We start from the raw sequence: 23,178 nt of genomic DNA, 5'->3' as shown, positions 1-23,178 counted from the left end.
GAAGTGACTCTAGATTATTCGTAAAGAATTGAGGTTCTTATCCTTGGCCGTTGTTCCAGAGGGAGGCAGGTTAGAATGGTGTAACATTTGTGTTACATCTCATCTGTGTCTTTCCTTGGCTAGAATTACTATCCTGTATTCTTAATCCAAGTTTCCACCTGTAAACCTTGGAAGCAAAGGTCAACCTGCGCTCCTTGTTTAGGTTGGGAGTTTCTCAACCGCTTTTAAGATGGGTGGACTTCAACTCCCAGAATTCCCGTGTTGGTTGGGGGATGCTGGGAGTTGGAAGCCCGCTCGTCTTAGAATGCAGAATAACAGAGTTAAAAGGGGTTCCAAGGTTCGGAAATAACAGCCTAGGTAGATTCACAAAAACAAAAACAAAAAAAAAAGCAAGCATTTTTGAGATGGGCTGTCCTCTTTTCTTCGATTGCTGAAATGATCTTTTCAGCTGATGTCTAAGATACGAGTGACTTGGTATAAGGCAGTGATGGCTAACCTTTTTGCCGTCGCGTGCCAAAAGTGGGGGGGGCGTGGGGGGGTCATGCGTGTGTGTGCCCACACCCATGTGCCCTGCCCCCCCATACGCCCCCGCTTGTGGCACGTGATGGCACAGTGGGACAGGTAGGCCCATTTTTCGCCCTCCCCAGGCTCCAGAGGCTTTCTAGGAACCTGGGGAGGGCGAAAAGGGCCTTCCCCACCCCCTGGAGACCCTTCAGAGGCAGGAAACAGTCAGTTTCCCAACTTCTGGTGGAACTGAAAGGCCCAAAAATCAGCTGGCTGGCACGGGCTGGAACTGAGCTAGGGAAACGCTCGTGTGCCCACAGATATGGCTCTGATATGGCATGCCATAGGTGTATAAAGGTAGCACTGTAACCTGAGCTGCTCTCTTAATTAAATACGCCCCTCCTCCCCGTCTTAAATACGTTAAAACCCGTCAAGCGTTGAGGTTCCTTTGTCGCTTCCTTCTCTCCCCCCCACGGATAATCTTTCAACGTCTCCGCTAAGGCACTTCTTCAGCTGACCACAGGCACTTAAGGTCAACATCGAGCGTCCACCCCGAACTCGGCCATAACCTTTCGTTAGAAGTGGCTGCCACTGACTTGAACCCTTATCAAACACGTTAACTCAGCAGGGATCTTTTTTGCCAACACTGTAACTTGCTAATGTACAGAAGCACTTTGTATTTAAAGCAAAACAAAACAAAAAAAAAAAGTATAATATTTTTAAAACGTGTATATATATACAAGAACGTGTGTGTATATAGATATATAGATATATATATTCATATTCCCTTTGGTTTAATTTTTAATTCATGTCGTTCGGTCTAGTTTTTTTCTTATTTCTTGTTTGAAATTTTATAAGGACGAGAAGTTTTTTGTTTACATAAGGGTGGGTACTGGGTGGGTGGGTCGTGTGGAGGAAAAGTAAGATCCTAAGGATCTGGGGTTTTTTTAGTTTTGTTTCCAAAATCAAACCGAAGCAAAAAATATTAATAATAATGTCACTGCCTTAGAATGTTCTGGAGGCCTTTTCTCTGGGAAAGTTACCGTATTTTTCGGAGTATAAGACGCACCTTTCCCCCCAAAAGGGGGTGAAAATTTAGGTGCGTCTTATACACCGAATGTAGCCCCGCCCGCCCACTGGCCCCTACCCTTTGGCCTCTGCCTCCCAGCAGTTTTCCTCCTTGCAAGCAAACAGCAAGAAGAAACAGCTCCTTTCATCTTCAGCACAGCTTAATTAGCACAAGTTGATTGGATCGGTCTCCCGACTCTCAGCTGTTTTGCTCTTTATAGTCCGGTGTGTCTTATACTCCGAAAAATACGGTAGTTCCTGCACAATTGGAAGGCAATCAAGACAGGTCAAAATGCCAGAGGTTTAGTCCATGGGGATGTGACTTAATGTAGGAAGGAATTGTGTACTAGCCTAATGTTTCTCTTGGCAAGAAGTTGACAGTGGGAACCAGACACAGTTCCTGGAAGAAACCAGGATTCCGGAGGTGTAGGGACCACGCTCATGTTGTGCCAAAGATGTTTTTCAAAAGGCAACTGGACTTCCTTGATTTTCTTTTTCTTTTTTTTTTTCCTTTTCGCTTTGATCCTAACACTTTTGGCCTAACACTTTTAAAAATGTTTTTAATTGTCTGTTATTGTTTTTAATCATGGGGCCAAATTTATATATATATCTTTTTAATTGTATTTTAATGTTTGTAGTTTATGTTTTTACTTGGCTGTTCACCGCCCTGAGTCCTCAGGGAGAAGGGCGGTATACAAATTTAAAAATAAAATATTAAAATAAATCCTAGAAGCTTCTGGGATGAGAACTGAAGAAGCTTCTTGGATGAGAAGCAGAAGGTTTTCAGTGGGGGAAAAAAATCCAAGAAACAGTTGCCTTTTGAAAAAAAAAAAAAAAAAACACCTTTGGGATACGCTTGTGCACTTTTAACATGTTGCTAACATGCCGAGTAGCTTCAGATAGGAACAGAGGCACAGTTCTTCATTGTTTTCAGCGTGGAATAAAACTAAATAAATATTTGTCGTCTGCCGGCTCCAGGCAGAATTAATGTGCAATTCATAGCCCTCTCCTCCTCCTTTAGGAGAGGATCCAGATGGCAGTTGCAATTAAGGAAAAGTAGATAAAACGCCCGGAGTATAGAAATAGGTTATTTCCACTTTAGGCTAGGATTCTGTGCGTGGTAAGGGAATAAGCAGTACGTATGCCCTCTCTTGTGCTGTGCTAAATTCCATCTGTACATCTCCGTGAGTGACTCTTGTCTTGCAACCAATCCAGAGGACATATGTCACCTATGCAGAGGCCAGCGTGGTTTTGTGTGATAATAGTACATTTGGTACTATTCAAATAGTACATTTGAACCCATCTTGCTAACACAACTAAACACTTTCCTTTTGACGAGGAAGGAAACGCTCCACAAATTCTCACCTGCAGTTCCTTTTTGCAATCGTCATTTTCTTTCGGATATCTGCTGCTAAACGGGGGGTAATCTTTTCCCTTCCATTCTGGTGCAATTTGGATAGTAAGCTATTTGGATTGCTTTCCTGCTTATCTGCAAAGGCAAAACTGCTGGGTTTGGGAAATCTATTCTTATTTCTAATCCTTAAAGGATTTTAGAGGTATTAACCACAGACACCCACTCATCCATCCCTAACGCGGCATGTTTCACGAATCTGAGACTGTAAATAGGATCTTGTAAAAAATTCACCATTTGGCCTCTTTGTTTGTTTTTAAAAGGGCATCTGTGTTAAATGTGTTTTTGGGCAGATGATATTTCTAAACCCGAGAGTCTATTTTTTTAAAGAAAGTTACTTGTTTTATTTAGGATAGTGGAATACTAAAAAAAAAAGCATTCGGAAAGAATTTGTGCTTTTTTTTTAAATAATTCAGCTATGGATGAGTAGAATTGAAGAGTTTAGCTGCTAAGCCCCAAGGGGGAAGGAGGAGAGTTGGAGGATTTAAAATGTATATTAACATTTTTGATGTGTTACATTGACATGATTCTCCTTTGCTTGAAGCCTGCATCCTAAATTGATTTTTGCTGCTTTCCCCCCCTCCTATATATCTCCCCTTCTGGTTTTCCTCCATATTTCTAGAATAAATGTGATTGGAAGGGTTTTTGGGGTTTTTTTTTTTTTTTTTTTTTTGGCAAACAAGTAAACCTCCTCCATTTCACTACAAACATTTGCCCGTTAGGCATTGTCACTTATAATATTTAGAACTGATCTGTGAAACTGCTATGTACTATATCGCAAAGGTGGGAGGTAATCTGCTGTCCTTTTAACATGTACAGCGTGGTTTATGTGAGATTCCTGTTTCTTTGTTTTCTTCTTATAGAAGAGTCTGTTGCTCTTTTTTGTATAACATGTTTTAATAAATGTTATCGGCATTTTGCTACGCGTGTTTGTTTGCCCACCAAAGAAACGAGTTTCACCGAATCTTTTTAACGGTTGCGGATTTCTGAATAAATAGGAACCCGATTCACCTTTCTTTCTCTCTCTCTCTTCCTCCCTCTCTCTCTCTCTCTCCCTCCCTCTCCTCTCTCTCTCTCTCTCCCTCCCTCCCTCCCTCCCCCTCTCCTCTCTCTCTCTCTCTCTCCCTCCTCTCTCTCTCTCTCTCTCCCTCCCTCTCCTCCCTCTCTCCCTCCCCTCTCTCTCTCTCTCTCTCCCTCCCTCTCCTCTCTCCCTCCCTCCCTCCCCCTCTTTCTCTCCTCTCTCTCTCTCTCTCCCTCCCTCTCCCCCCCCCTCTCTCTCTCTCTCTCTCTCTCTTTCTCTCTGTTACTTTCATATAATTTAGATGTGCTTGGTAAGTAAGTAACGACATCAACAACATAACTTTTTAACATTTTGTTTCATTATGTCTAGTTTAATGAAAAGGAGGACTAGTAGAGACATGGTAGCATTTTCCCAATATATATATATATATATATTGGAAAAAGTTTTTTATTTAAAACAACAAAACATGAAACCACCATCATTCAAATACAATCACAGACACTGTGTCGATCGGTTAAAATTGTTTTGCGCACAATCCCATATCCAAAATTACCAATTATTTAATTTCTCTTATTTAACAGTTTTATATATCCCTTTATATTATTGTACTCATTTAACCATTATTTTACAAAGGCTTAACTCCCATAAGAAAACACTTCATATATTTTATCATTACATTAATTTCATATTTCATCTCCATATTTTATCATCTAGCCATTGATAAAACAAATCCCAAATCAAATAATATTGTTTATCTTCCTGTTCTCTAATTTCAGATGTCAGTTTACTCATTTCAGCACATTCCATAATTTTCTTAATAACTTCATCATCAGTAGGTATCTTCTCACCTTTTGAATTTTTAGCAAAAACAATTCTAGACATTCTCCCAATATTTGAGGGGCTGCCACAAAGAGGGGGTCAAGCTATTTTCCAAAGCACCTGAAGGCAGGAAGAGAAATAATGGTTGGAAACCAAGCAAGGAGACAACCAACCTAGGGGAAATTTCCTAACAGAACAATTAATCAGTGGAACTCCTTGCCACCAGAAGTTGTGGATGTTCCATCATTGGAGGCTTTTAAGAGGAGACTGGACAGCCATTTGTCTGGAATGATATAAGGCAGTGATGGTGAACCTTTTTGGCACCGAGTGCCAAAAAAGGGAGCGTGCGTGGGCGTGGTGGTAGCACTAAGTGCCGAGAAGGGAGCACTTTGCGTGCGCTCGTCTGGGCCGAAACTAGGAATAGGAGTTTCCCGGGGGCATGCAGTTTTTTCAGATTACTGCCGGCAAGTCTTCAGGTTATTGCCACACATGCCAATCAGCTGGTCAGTGCCCGCCAGAAAATGTACTTCCGGTTTCCGTTATGCACTGGCTGACAAGTCTTCAGGTTACCACCACGCGTGCACATGCACCGATCAGCTGGCTAGCGCACATGCTCACACTGGAAAATGGAAGACCAGCACTTCCGATTTCCGCCACTGCCCATGCACAAAGCGCAGCTGATTGTCACGCGTGCATGCATGCATGCCAGAAACCCGCTTGTGCAAAAAGGGTGCTTCGGTCACTTCTGAAAGTCGGTGGGATCGCCTGAAACGAAGAAGCCGAAGGCCACTTGTGTTCAGTTCAAGTCAACTTCACCCCCAAACAGAAAACTTTGGCGCTGCCACCTCGGTCAGTGGCACTCCGCTGAACCCGGCCATCACAACAAACGTCATTTAATCACTCCTTTTCAACAGGGTATCCGAATTCAGCCATTTATTTTCAATAGGGGTAACCAAATCTATCCAAATCTCCGAGATGCTTGCCCTGCCCCACAGCTGTCATAACTTGACTATGGCCAGGGCGAATGTTTGCTTTCCAAACAAAACAGCCACACTTCGGCTTTAAATCCGGGCCTCTCGGCTAAATTCCCTTTTTAAATTCAATCACGACGCATCAGAACTTCTTCCCTTTCGATGAACAAAGAAGGACCGTGTTTCTTTCAGACCCGGAAAATAGGACACGCCGGAACCTGTGCCAAATTATTCCCGTGGTGTTTCACAGGTACGGCCGACTTTTATCAAACGTGCAAAAATTCATCGGAACTTGCAAACTGCCTCCTTTCACAAATCTTGTTCACAAGCCCTATTTAGGTGGAACGGAAACCAAGATAGAAACATAAGAAATGAATTAACTGCTTTATGGCTGTTTTCAAGAAGCCCCTTTACCTGTCGTTGATTTAAAAAGCATACCTCATATAGGTAGTCCTTCGGGGGGGGGGAATTCACACAACACTGCAGCCATCATAAATATGAGTCAGCTGCCAAGGGGTTTGAATTTTGATCACATGACCACAGGGATGCTGCGAAAACTACGAAAAACGTTCCCAAGTCACATTTTTCAGCGCTTTGACCAGACACTAAACGAACTGCTTTCGGTGTAACTTTCAACGGTCATTAAACGAATGTTGTAAGTCAAGCTCCACCTATATATAACAACAATGAACTTTATTTATCCATACTTTATTTATTATTTATTTATTTTGTCGCATTTCTACGCCGCCCAACTCCCAAGGGACTCTGGGCGGCTTACAACTAAGAATAAAACAATGCGAACAATCCCATAAAAAATGTTAAAAGAAAAACATTAAAACTTTAAAAACGTTAAAACACATGCACTCCAATTCGTGACTTCTCGATCTGGAAGGAAGAAAAGTCTTCTTTTTAAAAAGCCTGCGTGCCATAGAAAAGTAGAAGAATAAATACCTTATTAGGGTCATCGTCCAGTAATAGACATACAATAAATTAAAAATAATACTGGCATCAATCATGAATAATAACATCCCTGTTATGAAAATACATGAACTCAAACCGTTAGGGTCACTCCCTAATTTACATGAGGGGAAAGCCGATGAGTATGTGAGTAAATGTATTTTTCCAATAATTGTTTATTTATTTATTAATTTAATTTGTATACCGCCCTTCTCCCAGAAGGGACTCAGGGCGGTGAACAGCCAAAATTAAAAAACATACAAATGTAAAAGTTAAGATAATTAAAAAAAAATTAAATCACTGGCTACCCAATTTAAAACCCCAAATCCATAAAATTTAAAATCCCAATTAAAAAACCATTTAATTGTTATAGATCTCTTCCAAGAAATTGGTACCAGTTGACATCTATAATTCCCTAACCATTTTTTTTTCTTGTGGACATTGCAGTGACACAAAAAGCCTGCATGCTGCTTTTTTAAAAACTTTTTTTTTTTTTACAAAAAGCAGATTTTGTTTTTTATTATCCTACCCCAAAAGATAATAAAGAGCCCACAGCACAGAGGTCGACAAATATAAACACCCTGCCGCATTACTCACTTGTACCTTAATTTGTCAAGGCAGAATGACTCGTGAATGTATTAAGCCCATCCCATCCCCAAATCTCTCCTGGGAATCCAAAAGTCAAGAAGAGGTTTATGATTCTAAGAACATGATGCTGGGCTGAATCAGTTCATAAACTTTAGACGCCCACCTACCCAGCCAGACCTCCCCAAAATAAAAAAGGCTTTCAATTAACTCCACAGCCCCGCAGAGGGGAAGTGGGGGGCGGGTGTCAGCCGAAGGAAAAAACTCGGATTTTGCATCCACCAAAGGGGTCAGAAAAAGAAGAGAGGTTCATTCCAGATGCTGAGCCATAATTTGTGGGAATCAAGGTGCAGTGCTGTGTAGGTCACCATGTATGATTTGCATAGTAAATGCTCAAGAACCATTCGTTTAGTGACTGAAGTTACAGGGGCACCAGAAAAAAAGGGACTTAGTAGTGTTTTTTTCACACTTATGACCGTTGTAGCATCCCCAGGGCCACCTGATCAAAATCTGGATGTTTGGCATACGGTTCTTATTTATGATGGGCGCAGCGTCCCGAGGTCATTCCCTTTTGCAACCTTCCTTCCAAGAGGAGGAAGTCAGTTGTTCACTTAACAACCGTGTGACTCACTTAACAGCCGCAGTGACTTATTTAACCACCAGGGCAGGAAAGATGAAAAAATTGGGGGGTGGGGGAGAGAGAATTCACTTGACAGCATTCTCACGTAGCAACAGAAAGTTGTGGCAAACCCAATCTGATGAAAATGCCTTTTCCCTAAACAAAAGAAAACCACACAGAAAAAGAAGAGGGGGAGAGGAGAATAAAACGCGCGTTGATCAGTGTAACCAATTTTTTTAAAAAAACTGTATTGATCTATGCTCTACCATGCTCGTTTCTGTGTCTCTGAAGGAGGACAGAACAGCTTGGATCCCGGATGACCGTGGGTCATTGCAATTGAGGACAGCATTCTCTCTTGACCCGTTCCCCCACCCCCAAAAATTCGGATTTATGCAAGAACCTATAATACCTCTTGTGCAGGTGGATTCGATGCCATCCTCCCCAAGAAAAGGAAACTGACCTGAAATACACTGAGGTTTGAACCTAACTGTTATCCTCTCAATTATTATTTCATCTATTCTATTCTATTCTATTCTATTCTATTCTATTCTATTCTATTCTATTCTATTCTATTCTATTCTATTATAAAAGGAAACTGACCTGAAATACGCTGAGGTTTGAACCTAACCTTTATCCTCTCAATTATTATTTCATATATTACATTACATTACATTACATTATATCATATCATATCATATATCATATTATCTTATCTTATAATACTGTACTATACTATTCTAGACTAGACTAGACTAGACTAGAATAGAATAGACTAGAATAGAATAACAGAGTTGGAAGGGACCTTGGAGGTCTTCTAGTCCAACCCCCTGCTTAGGCAGGAAACCCTACACCACTTCAGACAAATTGTTGTCCAACCTCTTCTTAAAAACTTTTTAAAAAGCATTTACAAATTCTGGAGGCCAATTGTGCCACTGATCCATTGCTCTGTCAGCAAATTTCTCCTTAGTTCTAACTACACCACACCACACTATATTATTATATTTATTATAATAATTTATTTATTCTATTAATAATTTATTATATTATCGAGCCACTTCAGGATTTAGGTTTCACGCAAAATCCGGATTAAGTTTCAGACCTGCTGGGAGCAGCTCAACAAAACGTCCACTAGGGGCGCAAGGGAATAGAGGTGCGAGGCTATCTCTTCGCGCGCATGCGCCTTCTCCTTTTTTCGCCGCGCCCCTCCCTCGAAGGGGCGTGCCCCCGGCGCTTCCTTTTTTTTTTTTTCACGCTCTCCCCGCCCACCGCCTATTGGCGACCCGGAAGCGGAACCGCGCTTCCTTCTCCCTCCCTCCCCCCCCGGCCCCCGCCCTATCAGGAAGGGTTCGCTTCCGGGTGCCGCTGGCTGAGGGGGGAAAGCGGCGGCGCTGGCGGCGGCGGCCGGGGGGAAAGCAGCACTCGGGCCAGGGCCGAGCTCCCTCCGGCGGGCCCGCCATGTGAGGAGACCCCGACGCCCCTCAGGTGAGGCGGGAGAAGGGAGGCCGGCTGTCAGGGCTCCTTTTCTTTCCGGCTTCTTCCTATTCAGGCGGCCCCTTCCCTTCCCTCGAGGGATATTTTATTTTATTTTATTTTATTTTATTTTTTATTTCTATCCTGCCTTCATTGCTTTATGAAGTAACTCAGGGCAGACAATGTAGTGGCTGCCTCCTCCTCCTCCTCCTTCCCCCACAACAACAACAACAACCCTGTGAGGTGGGCTGGGCTGGAAGAGAGGGAGGGAGGGAGGGGCTGGCCCAAAGTCACCCAGAGGGCTTTCATGCCTAAGGCGGGACTAGAACTCATCGTCGCCTGGTGATTGGCCCAAAGTCACCCATAGGGCTTTCATGTTCACAGCGGGACTAGAACTCATTGTCGCCTGGGGATTGGCCCAAAGTCACCCAGATGGCTTTCATACATAAAGTGGGACTAGAACTCATCGTCGCCTGGGGATTGGCCCAAAGTCACCCAGATGGCTTTCATACATAAAGTGGGACTAGAACTCATCGTCGCCTGGTGATTGGCCCAAAGTCACCCAGAGGGCTTTCATGCCTAAGGCGGGACTAGAACTCATCGGCGCCTGGGATTGGCCCAAAGTCACCCAGAGGGCTTTCATGCTCAAGGCGGGACTAGAACTCATCGGCGCCTGGGATTGGCCCAAAGTCACCCAGAGGGCTTTCATGTTCACAGCGGGACTAGAACTCATCGGCGCCTGGGGATTGGCCCAAAGTCACCCAGATGGCTTTCATACATAAAGTGGGACTAGAACTCACCATTGCCTGGCGATTGGCCCAAAGTCACCCAACTGACTTTTATGCTTGAGGTGGGACTAGAACCTCACCATCACCTAGCAATTGGCCCAAAGTCACCCAACCGGCTTTCATGCTTAAAAGTGGGACTAGAACTCACGTTCACCCACTTTCTAGTTCAGTGGCATTCATTAGTTTGCAGCCCTGCCCTCTTGTCTGGGTCCCCAAGTGACGTATTGTAGAACCTCCTCTTCCACCCAGAGCCAGCTAGGGGTAGTGGGGAAGGCACCTGCCTAGAAGCCAAGGGATAGATAGATAGATAGATAGATAGATAGATAGATAGATATGTCTTTTTCTTTTTTCATAGGCTTTTATGTGCATATTCTTTCTAGGCAGGTTCCACAACTTAGCTTACATAGGTGGAACCTGGCTAGAAAGAATATGCATATATATATATATATATATATATATATATATATATATATATATATATATATATATATGAAATTATACCTTCATATATATATATATGAAGGCAGGTATACGGATGCCAGCTCATCTGACAATACTTGGTCCTGAGGTAGGTTTACTTAAGTACTGCACCGCTGCTAGGCTTTCTACACTCCAATTTTTTTTTTTTATTATTTGATATTGTTCACCACTCTGGAGTCTCTTGTTGAGATATGGGCAGCTAATAAAGTCTGGGATATTTGTTTAGTGAAACCTTTCTATACTATAGGGTCTCCTTTCCCTTCTGTCTAGTTGGAGGGGCCCGTGCTTTGGTCTGGAAATTGTTACCTTGGCGGCGGTTTGGAACTTGCTGCTAAAAAAGACTGGATACTAAGAGCTGTGTAAGGGATGTGATGGCTCAGTGGCCAAGACACTGAGCTTGTCGATCAAAAGGTCGGCAGTTCAGCGGTTCGAATCCCTAGCGCCACGTAACAGGATGAGCTCCCGTTTACTTGTCCCAGCTTCTGCCAACCTAGCAGTTCGAAAGCACGTAAAAAAAAATGCAAGTAGAAAAATAGGGACCACCTTTGGTGGGAAAGGAACAGCGTTCCGTGCGCCTTTGGCGTTGAGTCATGCCGGCCACATGACCACGGAGATGTTTTCGGACAGCGCTGGCTCTTCGGCTTTGAAACGGAGATGAGCACCGCCCCCTAGAGTCAGGAATGACTAGCATATATGTGCAAGGGGAACCTTTACCTTACTAATAGGTGAGGCTGTTCCGAAGCGATGGGGGAATAAAGAGAAGAATGCAGCAATGGATGATAGGTAGAATTTTGTTTATAAACCTCCCACAGATTTGAGTTTTACATCGGGGGGAAAAAGCGACAGAGTGAGGCAGAGCCAGTCGTAAGAGGGACTGTTAATGGCATTGAAGGTTTTAAGAAGGCAAAGGCACCTTAAAGGAGGAAGAAGTCTCAACATTTATAGATATTAAAAATCTGACATGGGAACATTTGATACACCCTTCTAACTTCCAGGCCTTGTTAATGCTCTCACATCCCAGGAGTAGTTACTCGTTGTTGTCATAAAGTTGCACGTGGCTTCCCTTTTCAGGCACCCGTTGGTTTTCTTTGTACCTCCTACCCATTTTTTTAAAAAAAATGATTTATATGCCGCCCTTCTCCGGAGACTCAGGACGGCTTACAATGCGTTAAGCAATAGCCTTCATACTTTTGTATATTTTTACAAAGTCAGCTTATTGCCCCCACAAACTGGGTCCTCAATTTACCTACCTTAGAAAGGATGGAAGGCTGAGTCAACCTTGAGCCTGGCAAGATTTGAACTTACTTTAATTGCAGACAGCTGGAGTTAAATTACAATCCATTAGTCTGCTGAACTATCCAGGTTCCTTTCTTTACTAAGGTTTATCTGATGCTGTCGATTAGTCTTGACTTACTTAAAGGCTTGGTGTGGAAGTGAGATCCTTTATAGACAGCTGTAGAGAAACTGAGGTGGTGATAAGGTACATAAAGAAAACTGTACAGGTAGCTCTCAACCGACCACCACAATTTAGCCCAAAATGTATGTGGCTAAGTGAGACGTGTTAAGTGAGTTTCTCCCATTTGTTAAGTGAATCACTGCAATTCTTGGTGACAAGAAGTGGTTGTTGATTATTAAGTGAATCTGGCTTCCCTATTGTCTTTGCTGGTCAGAAGATCACAAAAGTGTGGGGGGGGGGAAATCACATTACCCCGGACCCTGCGACCGTCATAAATATGGGTCATTTGCCAAGCGTCTGAATCTTGATCATGGGGACTCTGCCATGGTCGTAAGTGTGAAAAAAAGTCATATCCCCTTTTTTCAGTGCTGTTCCTAACTTTGAACAGCCATTCTTTGTTGATGTATTTATGTAAGAAAGATTCAATGTACTTTTTTCAGTCTATCAATATTACTGAACTGAAAAAATACATTGAATCTTTTCCTATATGAAAACATCAACACAGATCATGGATAATGATGGATAAAACCATCTGGTTTAATAGCGCAGAATAGTGCTTTTCACGTCTTAGCAATTTTGCAAGTGCAAAAATAAAGTCGCTAACTGGCCTATCCACACCTAACTTTAGCACACTAAAAAGCAGAGGCATCACCCTGCCAACAAAAGTGCGCATAGTCAAGGCGATGGTGTTCCCAGTTGCAATGGATGGCTGTGAAAGTTGGACCATAAGGAAGGCTGAGTGCCAAAGAATGGAGGCCTTTGAACTCTGGTGCTGGAGAAGACTCCCGCGAGTCCCTTGGACTGCAAGGCCATCCAACCGGTCAGTCCTAGAGGAGATCAACCCTGACTGCCCTTTAGAAGGCCAGATCCTGAAGAGGAAACTCTAATCCTTTGGCCACCTAATGAGAAGGAAGGGCTCCCTGGAGATGGAGTGAGGATGGAGGGCAAAAGAAGAAGGGGACAACAGAGAAGGAGGTGGTTGGATGGAGTCACTGAAGCAGTCGGCGTGAGCTTAAATGGACTCCAGAGGATGGTAGAGGACAGGAAGGCCTGGAGGAAGGTTGTCCATGGGGTTGGGATGGGTCGGACACGACTTCACAACCAGGAACAACACCTAACTTGTACATATAATAGCTTAACAGGACTAGCTCCAGATAACCAACCATCCTTCTCCTTTGTCATGTGAAGGTGATTCTTTCTTCACAGCAATGGCTCACAAATACCATTTTAAGGTTCAATTTATGGCATCTGCCTGTACTGACGTGTGTAGACGGGATACGTTCTCTGCTTTATAGGCCTTTCTTCAGAAATGGTATTTACGGACTTGTAAAATATGTGGAAGTTTAAATAAAAGCAAGGTCCATACGTTCAAGGTTGCTTTATCTACTGTGGACATTGATTTGTTCATATGGACTCTGCAAAAACCAAAATGCGCTGTTATGAAATCCTTCATTCTAAAATTATAATGCTTTTTCTTTTTCTTTTCTTTTCCTTTTTCTTTTTCTTTTTCTTTTTCTTTTTCTTTTTCTTTTTCTTTTTCTTTTTCTTTTTCTTTTTCTTTTTCTTTTTCTTTTTCTTTTTCTTTTTCTTTTTCTTTTTCTTTTTCTTTTTCTTTTTCTTTTTCTTTTTCTTTTTCTTTTTCTTTTTCTTTTTCTTTTTCTTTTTCTTTTTCTTTTTCTTTTTCTTTTTCTTTTTCTTTTTCTTTTTCTTTTTCTTTTTCTTTTTCTTTTTCTTTTTCTTTTTCTTTTTCTTTTCTTTTCCTTTTCTTTTTTCTTTTCTTTTCTTTTCTTTTCTTTTCTTTTCTTTCTTTCTTTTTTTTTTTTTTGCATACCTGTCCTTATTCCATAATGGAAACACCTTGCTGCTTTTTGAGATATATTGAATACAATTTCCAGAGTTCAAAGTGATTGCTGATTAAGATTCCGGGGAATTACAGTGAAAAACAGCTGGAGGCCTCAGCTTGGAGAGGCTGCTAATGTATGCTTCTTTAAACAGTGAGGTGGCCAGAATAAAAATGAGATCATCTTTTTCTTTTTTTTTTAATCTCACAATTCAGATAGATGAGGCTGCACCCACACTGGAAGATGAGACAAGAAATTAAATTCCATCCCAATTAGTAAGTTTGCTATCACTGACTATCAGCGGTGTGAGCCAGTGGCTCGGCAGAGAAATTATTGCCAATTTTTCTCTGATTTATCTCTGTTATATTTTATTTTATTTTTTTAAAGGGATGCTTTTGTGTGGAAGGGTTTGGGGAAAACTGCAGCAAAAAGTTTGACATAAGTTGTTCTTCTGTCTACTAAGATGGTTCAAATCGTTGAGAAATTCTGGTTTGGAGTCACGAGAAGGAAGGAAATTGCAAGATTCTTTGCCTCTTAATGTTGCGTGACCTGTTAGTGTACATCAACAGTACTTGGGGGTCAACTGCCCATTCAGCCTCCTTTCAGACAATGTAGGGCGAGATAGGCAGCAAATAAATGTAACAAATAATTTAGTTCCTCTGTTTTTTGCATTCTTAGTACACAGCTAGTTCAACTTCTAATGGGTTTTATTAATTCCCGATATTTGAAGAAGAGGCTCAATGTGCTAATTTGAAGACGTATGAATAGTTCTGGCTCATGCGAGATAAGTCATGCCGATGTTCTAGGAGATTGTGGTACCAAACTGCAGCCCCTCCCCTAATCAAGCGACTCCGTGTTAGAGGAATTAATTCCCCCCTACTTCGCGCAGCTCCAAATGTGCCATGTCTCATGAATGTAATTTGTTCTTTTAAATCCCGGGTAAAACTTGCCACCTCTTGTATTTTTATTCTCATCAACTTGCAGATCATATGCGGTGCCAAGTTAAAAATCACATCCCTGGCCCCAAACGGCTGGTGGCTCATTTTCTTTTTCTTTCTTTCCCCCCCACAAAGCAAGCCGTGCATTTTGAAATCTGATTTCGTGAACGCTGCTTTTGTGTCCTTTTTTGCAGGTTACACCTTGGGCCAGGAGACATGGACAGCAGCAGCTTCATCCAGTTCGACGTTCCCGAGTACAGCAGCAGCGTCCTGAGCCAGCTGAACGAACTCCGCCTGCAGGGCAAGCTTTGCGACATCGTTGTGCACATCCAGGGCCAGCCGTTCAGAGCTCACAAGGCTGTCTTAGCCGCCAGCTCTCCCTACTTCCGCGACCATTCGGCATTGAACACCATGAGTGGCTTGTCAATCTCCGTCATTAAAAACCCCAGCGTCTTCGAGCAGTTGCTTTCTTTTTGCTACACTGGAAGGATGTCTCTGCAGCTGAAGGACGTGGTCAGCTTCCTCACCGCAGCCAGCTTTCTCCAGATGCAGTGCGTCATCGACAAATGCACTCAGATCCTGGAAAGCATCCATTCGAAAATCAGCGTCGGGGAAGTTGACTCGGTGACGATCGGCGCCGAGGATCCCTTGGAGAACCACAACGGCATGAAGGAGAGCGGCTATTTTGCCAACCCCATTGAGATTTCCCCTCCTCCCTACTGCGCTCAGGGCCGCCCACCGGCTTCAGGGAATGATCTCCGAATGGAAACGACACCGGTCAACGCTCTCCGCGGCCGCCTGCAAGAAGAAGGCCACTCGGACCGGGGTAGCAGCGGTAGCGTTTCGGAATACGAGATTCAAGTCGAAGGAGACCACGAGCAAGCGGAGCTGATCATTAGAGAGAGCCAAGCTGCCGAGGTGAAAGTCAAAATGGAAAAATCTGACCGGCCCAGCTGCTCGGATAGCTCTTCACTTGGCGACGACGGATACCACACGGAAATGGTGGACGGAGAACAAGTGGTAGCTGTTAACGTGGGGTCGTACGGCTCCGTCTTGCAAAATGCTTTCTCGTATTCCCAGGGAACCTCGCAGTCTGCTAACGTCTCCGAATCCTTCAGCAGCCTGAGGAGCTCCGGCAATTCGAGGTCTATGCTCGGCTCCTACCGAGGCCGTGGCCGTCAAAAGCGGGTCTCCACCAGCCACTTGCACAGCGACATTTCCAGCCTGGTGTCGGGAACCGACGGCGAGCCTTCCGCCCATCAGCCGGGCTACGAGAGCGGCCCGCGGGAAAGGAATTCCAGAGGCCACTGGTACGCCTACAGCGAACGGCTGATCTGCATCTACTGCGGGAAGTCCTTCAACCAGAAGGGCAGCCTCGATCGGCACATGAGGTTACACATGGGCATCACGCCTTTCGTGTGCAAGTACTGCGGGAAGAAATACACCCGCAAGGATCAGCTGGAGTACCACATCCGCGGCCACACCGATGACAAGCCTTTCCGCTGCGAAGTCTGCGGGAAGTGCTTCCCTTTCCAAGGGACCTTGAACCAGCACTTGAGGAAGAATCATCCCGGCGTGGCCGAAATCCGAAGCCGGGTGGAATCGCCCGAAAGAACAGAAGTCTACATGGAACAGAGAGACGACGATGCTTCCGCGCCCGAGACTCTGGATTATACCATGGATGTGCACACCCCCGATTAAAAACACCTGAGGCCGTTTCCCTCTCTCCACGCAACTCGAGCAAAGCACACGTTCCTTCTTTGTTCCTTCGATCGCTTTCACCAGTTATAATGGGTTGTTTTTTTTTTCCCCCCCCTCCTAAATTTTAGTCGTCCTTGCGGGTGTGTCTCCGGAGCAAAACCCTGCTTGTTTCGTTTGCAAGAAAAAAAAAAGCAGGGTGAGCTTTACTCCCAATATACCATCTAGGGAAATGACGTGCTCGCCGATGGCGGGGCGAGCTTTGTCAGCTAAAGATGTGATGACAACAGGGACAGTGCAGGCTTGTTCACCAACGCATTGCGTTCTGGGGAGCCCATGAGCAGGCAGATTTCCTTGGATGTGAGTCTTGTATTCAGTTAGGACTTTTATTTCAATTTGATCAAAGTGGCATAGCTCAAAAGATATACATATGCCTCTCAGCTGCGCTCGTTTTATTTTGTCATATAACAACGTGGGTTCAAGAAAGTTTTTTTTTGTTAGTTTGTTTCTTTTCTTTGTGGAATAACTATTTTGATAGCTTTGAATTTTATATAATATATATATATATATATATATATATATATATATATATATATATACCGTATTTTTCGGCGTATAAGATGCACCTACCTTTTTTGGTGAGGAAAAGAAGAAAAAGAAATCTCCTTCTGCCTCTGAACAATTGTGCCTCCTTGCAGCAAACAGCCTGCTTTACTTTCTTTTTCGTTTTCAGCATAGCTTGATTAGCACAAGGGGAAAAAAAATCTGCTCCAGCAATTTACCTCTTGGCAGCAAGCAGCAGAGCCCTGCGCAAAACAGCTGAGAGCAAATCAGCTGAGAGTCGGGAGGCCAATCCAATCAACTTGTGCTAATTAGGCTGTGCTGAAGCTGAAAGGAGCTGTTTCTTCTTGCTGTTTGCTTGCAAGGAAGTAACTGCTGCGAGGCAGAGGCCAAAGAGTGAGGGCCAGTGGGTGGGCGGGGCTACATTTGGTGTATAAGACGCACCTAAATTTTTCCCCTTTTAGGGGGGAGAAAAGTGCATTTTATACTCCGAAAAATACGGTATATATAAACACTTATAAAAGGTTTGGGGTTTTTTTTTCCTCTTCTGGTTGGTGAGGGGTGAATGTAGAATATCTTAAATAAATTTTAAAAAGAACCCTGTTGACGATAAGGCTTTCAAACTTGTAAGTCCCCCAGCCAGGATTTTGTTCAAGAAACATTGGTTGGTTAGTTTTTTCACTTTGTGCAAATATGATGTCTGGAAGCAAGCAAAGTATAACTTTTTTTTTTACTATAACTTTGCTCCATAGCGTATAAAAACCAAATGCCATAAACGTATTAATTTGGGGCGTTTTTTTTGTCCAGAATCCCAAACTGGACAACTTTGGTGCTGACCTCCCCCATTTTTATAGGAACTAAAAAAAAATGTATTGTTGTATTAGCCCACACAGAATATAGGATTGTGGTTTTAACTATTTTTTACTCTCCTCAGAATCTACCTTCATTTCGTACTGTAAAAAGGCAGATCAGGTTAAAATCATGTTTTACATTAATCGCTCTGGATGGTTCAAACGGTCAGCTTAACAGTGGATTAAAAAAAAGGATGTTGTATTTGAATCTACAATATTTCAGTGCAGTATTTGTAATGGACCTCTTCAGGTACACCTTAACCTTCATACTTAAGTGTTTTCAAATGAAACAGTTGATTTTTTAAAAAAACTTTTTTTGTAATGATATTATATGGGAAACAATGAGCAATATATCTTATTGTATTAGAGAGGCTTCTTTTAGCTTCTCCGTAACAGTGGCTAAATCAGTATTTTTCACAGGAGAGCCAATAACAAATATCCTGTTTTCTCTGCTTTTCAGATGTTTGATAACTTTTCAAAAGTGGTGCTAACTTTTTTCTTCCCCCTTACCTACAGCGTAGAAAATGTGAAACTTTTAAACTGGTAGTAAAACCTTTTTACCTTCCCGCTTAAGATTTTGCTTTCCTCAAACAGACCTCAAAGAGCATAAGCTGGCAAACTTGACTGTATTAAAAAAAAAAAAAATTCTATACAGCGGGGAAAATGACGGATTTCGTTCAATCGTTTTAAAGCATGTTAACGTTCAGCGGAATGAGCGGCGTTTTGATCGGTGTTTTCGCTTTTACGGGAAACTTGAGTCTCCCGAATTGCTCTCCTTTTGCTGGGTTTATTAGTGGCGGCTTCGATTTCTGATATGGAGGCGTAGACAGTAGGGTTAACTAGGTTGAGCAGAAGGAAAGATGGATGGTGCTTGGTTTGAAGGGTGCTCGGGACTCCGGTGTCTATGGAGCTTCTCCGTCGTCCAGGTCCTGATTGTCCCAAAGATGCCTTTTCAAGAGGCTGTTGGACGTCTTTGCTTTTCAGAAAGTCCAGTTGCTTCTTAAAAAAACAACTTTGGGACTCAGAACTCCAGTTTTCTCTTTCTATGTGCCTATAACCCATGGCAGCAGGGCCATGCTATTCCTAGTTAAACGAAACTACGGTTTCTCCAATCTTCCCAATATATGCTGCTTGAACAGGGGTGGGACAGACGGATGTCCTGCCTCTCCACCTCTCTCTCTCTGCCAAGCCTGGAGAATGCATGACCACTTTGCCGATTTTAAGGATTTTTTTTTTTTATATCGTCGTGCACGCTGTTACATTTCAATCTGAGCCTTTGCTTTTAATTCCAGGGTGATTCCTTAAAGCTTCTCACAACTGTGAATTTTTTTTTTTTTTTTTTAAAGGCCTGGCTTTTCTCAAATGAGGGGCCGTAATCCGCCGGCAGGATTCTCCATTCCGCCGAGGCGACCTGTCAAAAGAGATAACGTGAATATCTATCGGGGTTTTAAACACTGAAAGCGCACAGCTGGGCTAATGCAGAGGGAAGCTAAGACAGGAGGGCCCTGAAAATTACCTTTCAAAGGGAGTGCAGGCGACATCTACAATCTTGCCATTTTTTTTTTGTTTGTTTTGTTTTCCCGAATTGCAGGTTTCAAAAAAAATACTGCTGGTTCCGCAGGGGTCATCAAGATGACAGATTTGCTATTTATTTATATATCTTAGACTTTAAGAAAAGCAGAGAATAGATCTTTGCAGTGTTTCAGAGGGAAATGTGTCGTTACAGCAGTGTGACAAAAATCTGCAGTACATCACGTCTACTCCGTGAGTGGAGTTAAAACTAACAAGTATATATATATAATCAGCCTCTTCCTCTTCAACCTCTCTTAGAGATACTTTCTTCTGTCACCATCTCAAACCAGCTCTTTTATTTCCTTTTTCCCCGGCCTTTGGGATCCAAAGAGCCCGCTCACCCACAAACAAACTTCCATATATTTATTGCATGTCTCCTCCTCTTTTCTTCTGTCCTCCCTTCATCTCCTTTGGACATCAGGAAATTACAGGCAGAAATTACAGACTTACGACCACAATTGAGCCCCACATTTCAGTTGCTAAGCGAGAGTGTTGTTGAGTGAATTTTGCCCCATTTGACGACTTCCCTTTACCACTGTTATTCAGTGAATTCCCGCAATTGTTAGGTTATTAACGAGGCTGTTAAGTCAATCTGGCTTCTGCGTTGACTTTGCTTGTCAGAAGGTCGCGAAAGGAAGAGAGGTGTGTGTGGTTGTGACACTGCAACCGACATAAATATGAGCCAGCTGTCCAAAGCGTCCGAATTTTGATCCAGAGGGATGCTGCAACTGTCGTAACTGTGAGAAACGGTCGTAAGTCACTTTTACCAGCGCCGTTATCACTTCAAACGGTCAGTAAGCAAACTGTTGAAATGTCGAGGCCAACCTGTAGTGTACAATGGGGGCAGGACACTTCTGCCCACCTAGCGGTTTGAAAGCATGCCAAAGTGAGTAGATAAACAGGTACCACTTCAGTGGGAAGGTCACAGCGTTCTGTGCGCCTATGTCATACAGCCACGCTGGCCCCATGGCCACGGAAAATGTTTTCGGACAGTGCTGGCTCCCTCCGCCAAGAAACGGAGACGAGCACCGCACCTTAAACTCGGACACGACTGGACAGGGAAACCTCTACCTTTACCTTTGCTGGGAGGAGAAAGATTACAGGTTTCTGGCAAGGTGGAATTGGCAAGATGCCCACAATGGGCACCAGAAGAAAACAAAAACAAAAAAAAGCGATTTTCACACTTCCATAGGGCAACTTCGGTTCCCAGGCTTCGGCGAGGGCATCGGTGTCCATTCAGGCATCCTCTTAAGACCTACCTTTCCGCCCAAGGAACGAAACCGGTTTTTTAATTGCTTTGCCGAGGTTTTCTTAACAAAAAGTCCAGCTGCGTAAATTAATCCTGACCTTTTTACAGCAAACCTCTGTTGCGGTGCCTTTTAAATCGGTTGGCTTTACTCCATAGTAGTCGGGATTAAAGGGGGGGGGGCGAAAAAAAAGAGTACGGTTAATTTTCTGTTCTGCGGTCTTAGCCCTCTCTCGGTCCTTCCTTCCGAGGTATCAAATACTGTTTGTTTGTTTATTTTTAAGCTGTAAACTTGAGCTGGTTTGAGTTTACCAAAGACTGATGTATCCAAAAGGTCTACCTTGTTTTTTTTAATTATGCAGATTTCATAACTCGGGGAGGGGGCATAGTTAGTGTTAACCCGCCTAAGCGTTTGCCCATCCGATGACAGCCTTCTTTTAAAAGGTTTTTTTCAGTCCTTCCTTCGTATGCTTGCTTGTGCTGATAGGTTCTTTTCCTCTTTTCAACTGCCTGCTAGGGTTAAAAAAAATGATCAAGCCATAATATAGTACTGTATAAATCAGAGAGCTTCATCGGAGATGGCAACTGTAGGAAGCCAAGAACCTGCATAAAGTTAAATCAACGTATTTTTCAACAGTTTTCAGTAAGATTTAAAAGCGTGGCAGGGCAGGATGTATACAGTGAATTTCTGCTCTGGTTCTGCCACCAGGCAAACATCCAGCAAAGACCAAATGTCCGCAGGGAAGAAAAATATCTGGATATTTTGATAATACCGACTAATTTAATTCCTCACTCCTGTCATAACATGGTCCATATCCCCCTTTCCCCATTCCTGACGCCAGTGTTTTTCAACCTTGGCCACTTTAAGATGCTTGGACTTCAACTCCCAGAATTCCCCAGCCGGCGTGAATTCTGGAAATTGAAGTCCAGGCACCTTGAAATGGTCACCATTGAGAAACGCTGCCTTAAGTGTGTTTCAGAAGCTGCACCAATCTTGCTGCATTCAGGTTGACTCTCTAATAGCAGATAACTGTAGTTATTTTAGCCGGCCACTCTACCCCTTGTTAAGGATTTCAAGTCCTACAATTTCCAGCTGCTGAAAAGTTGAGACGAACGATTCTACTGATAGAAGAGGAGAATATTTGTAGCTCAGGGTTGGACTGTTGGGGACTTCGGTGCTCTCTGAGCTTAGGTGTTTCCCTACAGACGTTTCACGACCCAACTAGCTAACATCATCAGCGTTAGAAGGGGTGGGTGGGTGAACCATTCTGCGCAAAGCGTCAGCAGCAAAATAAGCAGTTGTGTTGAGCTTTCCAGATACCCGTGACTGGCCTTCGCACAAAATGCATTGTGCGAAGCAGCCCTCGTGCGTCTTCCTCAGATTTTGCTCTACTGTTTCCCCCGGAATACTGCAAGGTGACAGGCCTCAAATCTAGCCACAATCCCTAAATCGTGCCTTTTTGCACCGTGTTTCCATTACAATGTGTGGGGCGTACACCTTCTTACTCTTTTGAAGCTCGGACCTTATCCTCACCTAGGTGCAAAGCATGCAGGGAGCCAAGTTGTACTGCTGACTTGACAGTGTTTAAATTAATCCAGAATTGCAAGTTCACTTCATTGCTAATAACGCAGGAATTAAGGATGTCAGCGAGACAGCTATATGGAACTTGGGGTTTCGATATGTGAAATCACAGAAAATTGGTTCATAATTTGAGTCTCTTTAATCTACCTTTTTAAGCTACGTAGACAATGTGAAAAATAAAATAGTGACAATGTCCTTTGTTTATATGTTTTAACCTATTTACATACTGTGAAAACGAATTTTTATACTTTTGCTAATGTTTGTGGTTTTAAATAGCAACTGAATTTTTTTTTTTCCCTAACCAGTTTAACTCTTCCATATAATTTCTATTGAGCTTGTAAATAAACTAAGGTGTGTTGGGGGTGGGGAAAGCTTTGTAAATAAGTGGGTTTTTTTTTTTTTTTAAAAGCAACAGAACACCTCACAATTGGTTCTGTATTCAAGAATGAATGCTTTCTAGTGACAGGAAGGATAGTTTTAGAAAATTTGCCGCAAGACAAGGAGATTTAGGGAATTGCAATAGTCTTCACCTTTTCATATATATCGCACGCATGTTTCACAGGAGAAATTAACTTGGAAATCCTGGCCAAAAGTGAGATCAGGTTAACCACACCTCACCTCTTAAACCACGGTTCATCCTGGACCTCTGCTCCCCTGCTCCATTCCGAAGTGGGACTGAGAAAGAACCAACCAGTCGTACCAGGTATTTACCCAAGTGCTCAGATTCGTTGGGTGTAAAA

At 43.0% G+C, this 23,178-nt stretch overlaps 1 protein-coding gene across 1 annotated transcript; it reads left to right on the top strand.

Annotated features, from left to right (window-relative positions):
- The first annotated feature begins 9,297 nt into the window (after window positions 1-9,297).
- On the top strand, window positions 9,298-16,673 carry ZBTB34 (zinc finger and BTB domain containing 34). Its single transcript, XM_034416586.3, has 2 exons — window positions 9,298-9,437; window positions 15,123-16,673. Exon 2 carries the CDS (start codon window positions 15,145-15,147, stop codon window positions 16,627-16,629), a length of 1,485 nt encoding a protein of 494 aa, XP_034272477.2. The 5' UTR covers window positions 9,298-9,437; window positions 15,123-15,144; the 3' UTR covers window positions 16,630-16,673.
- Window positions 16,674-23,178: the final 6,505 nt, after the last annotated feature.

Source organism: Pantherophis guttatus, chromosome 16, assembly GCF_059756535.1.
Source record: "Pantherophis guttatus breed Tessera chromosome 16, ASM5975653v1, whole genome shotgun sequence".
Lineage (NCBI taxonomy): Eukaryota > Metazoa > Chordata > Lepidosauria > Squamata > Colubridae > Pantherophis > Pantherophis guttatus.
This window is presented reverse-complemented; position numbering and strand designations above follow the sequence as displayed.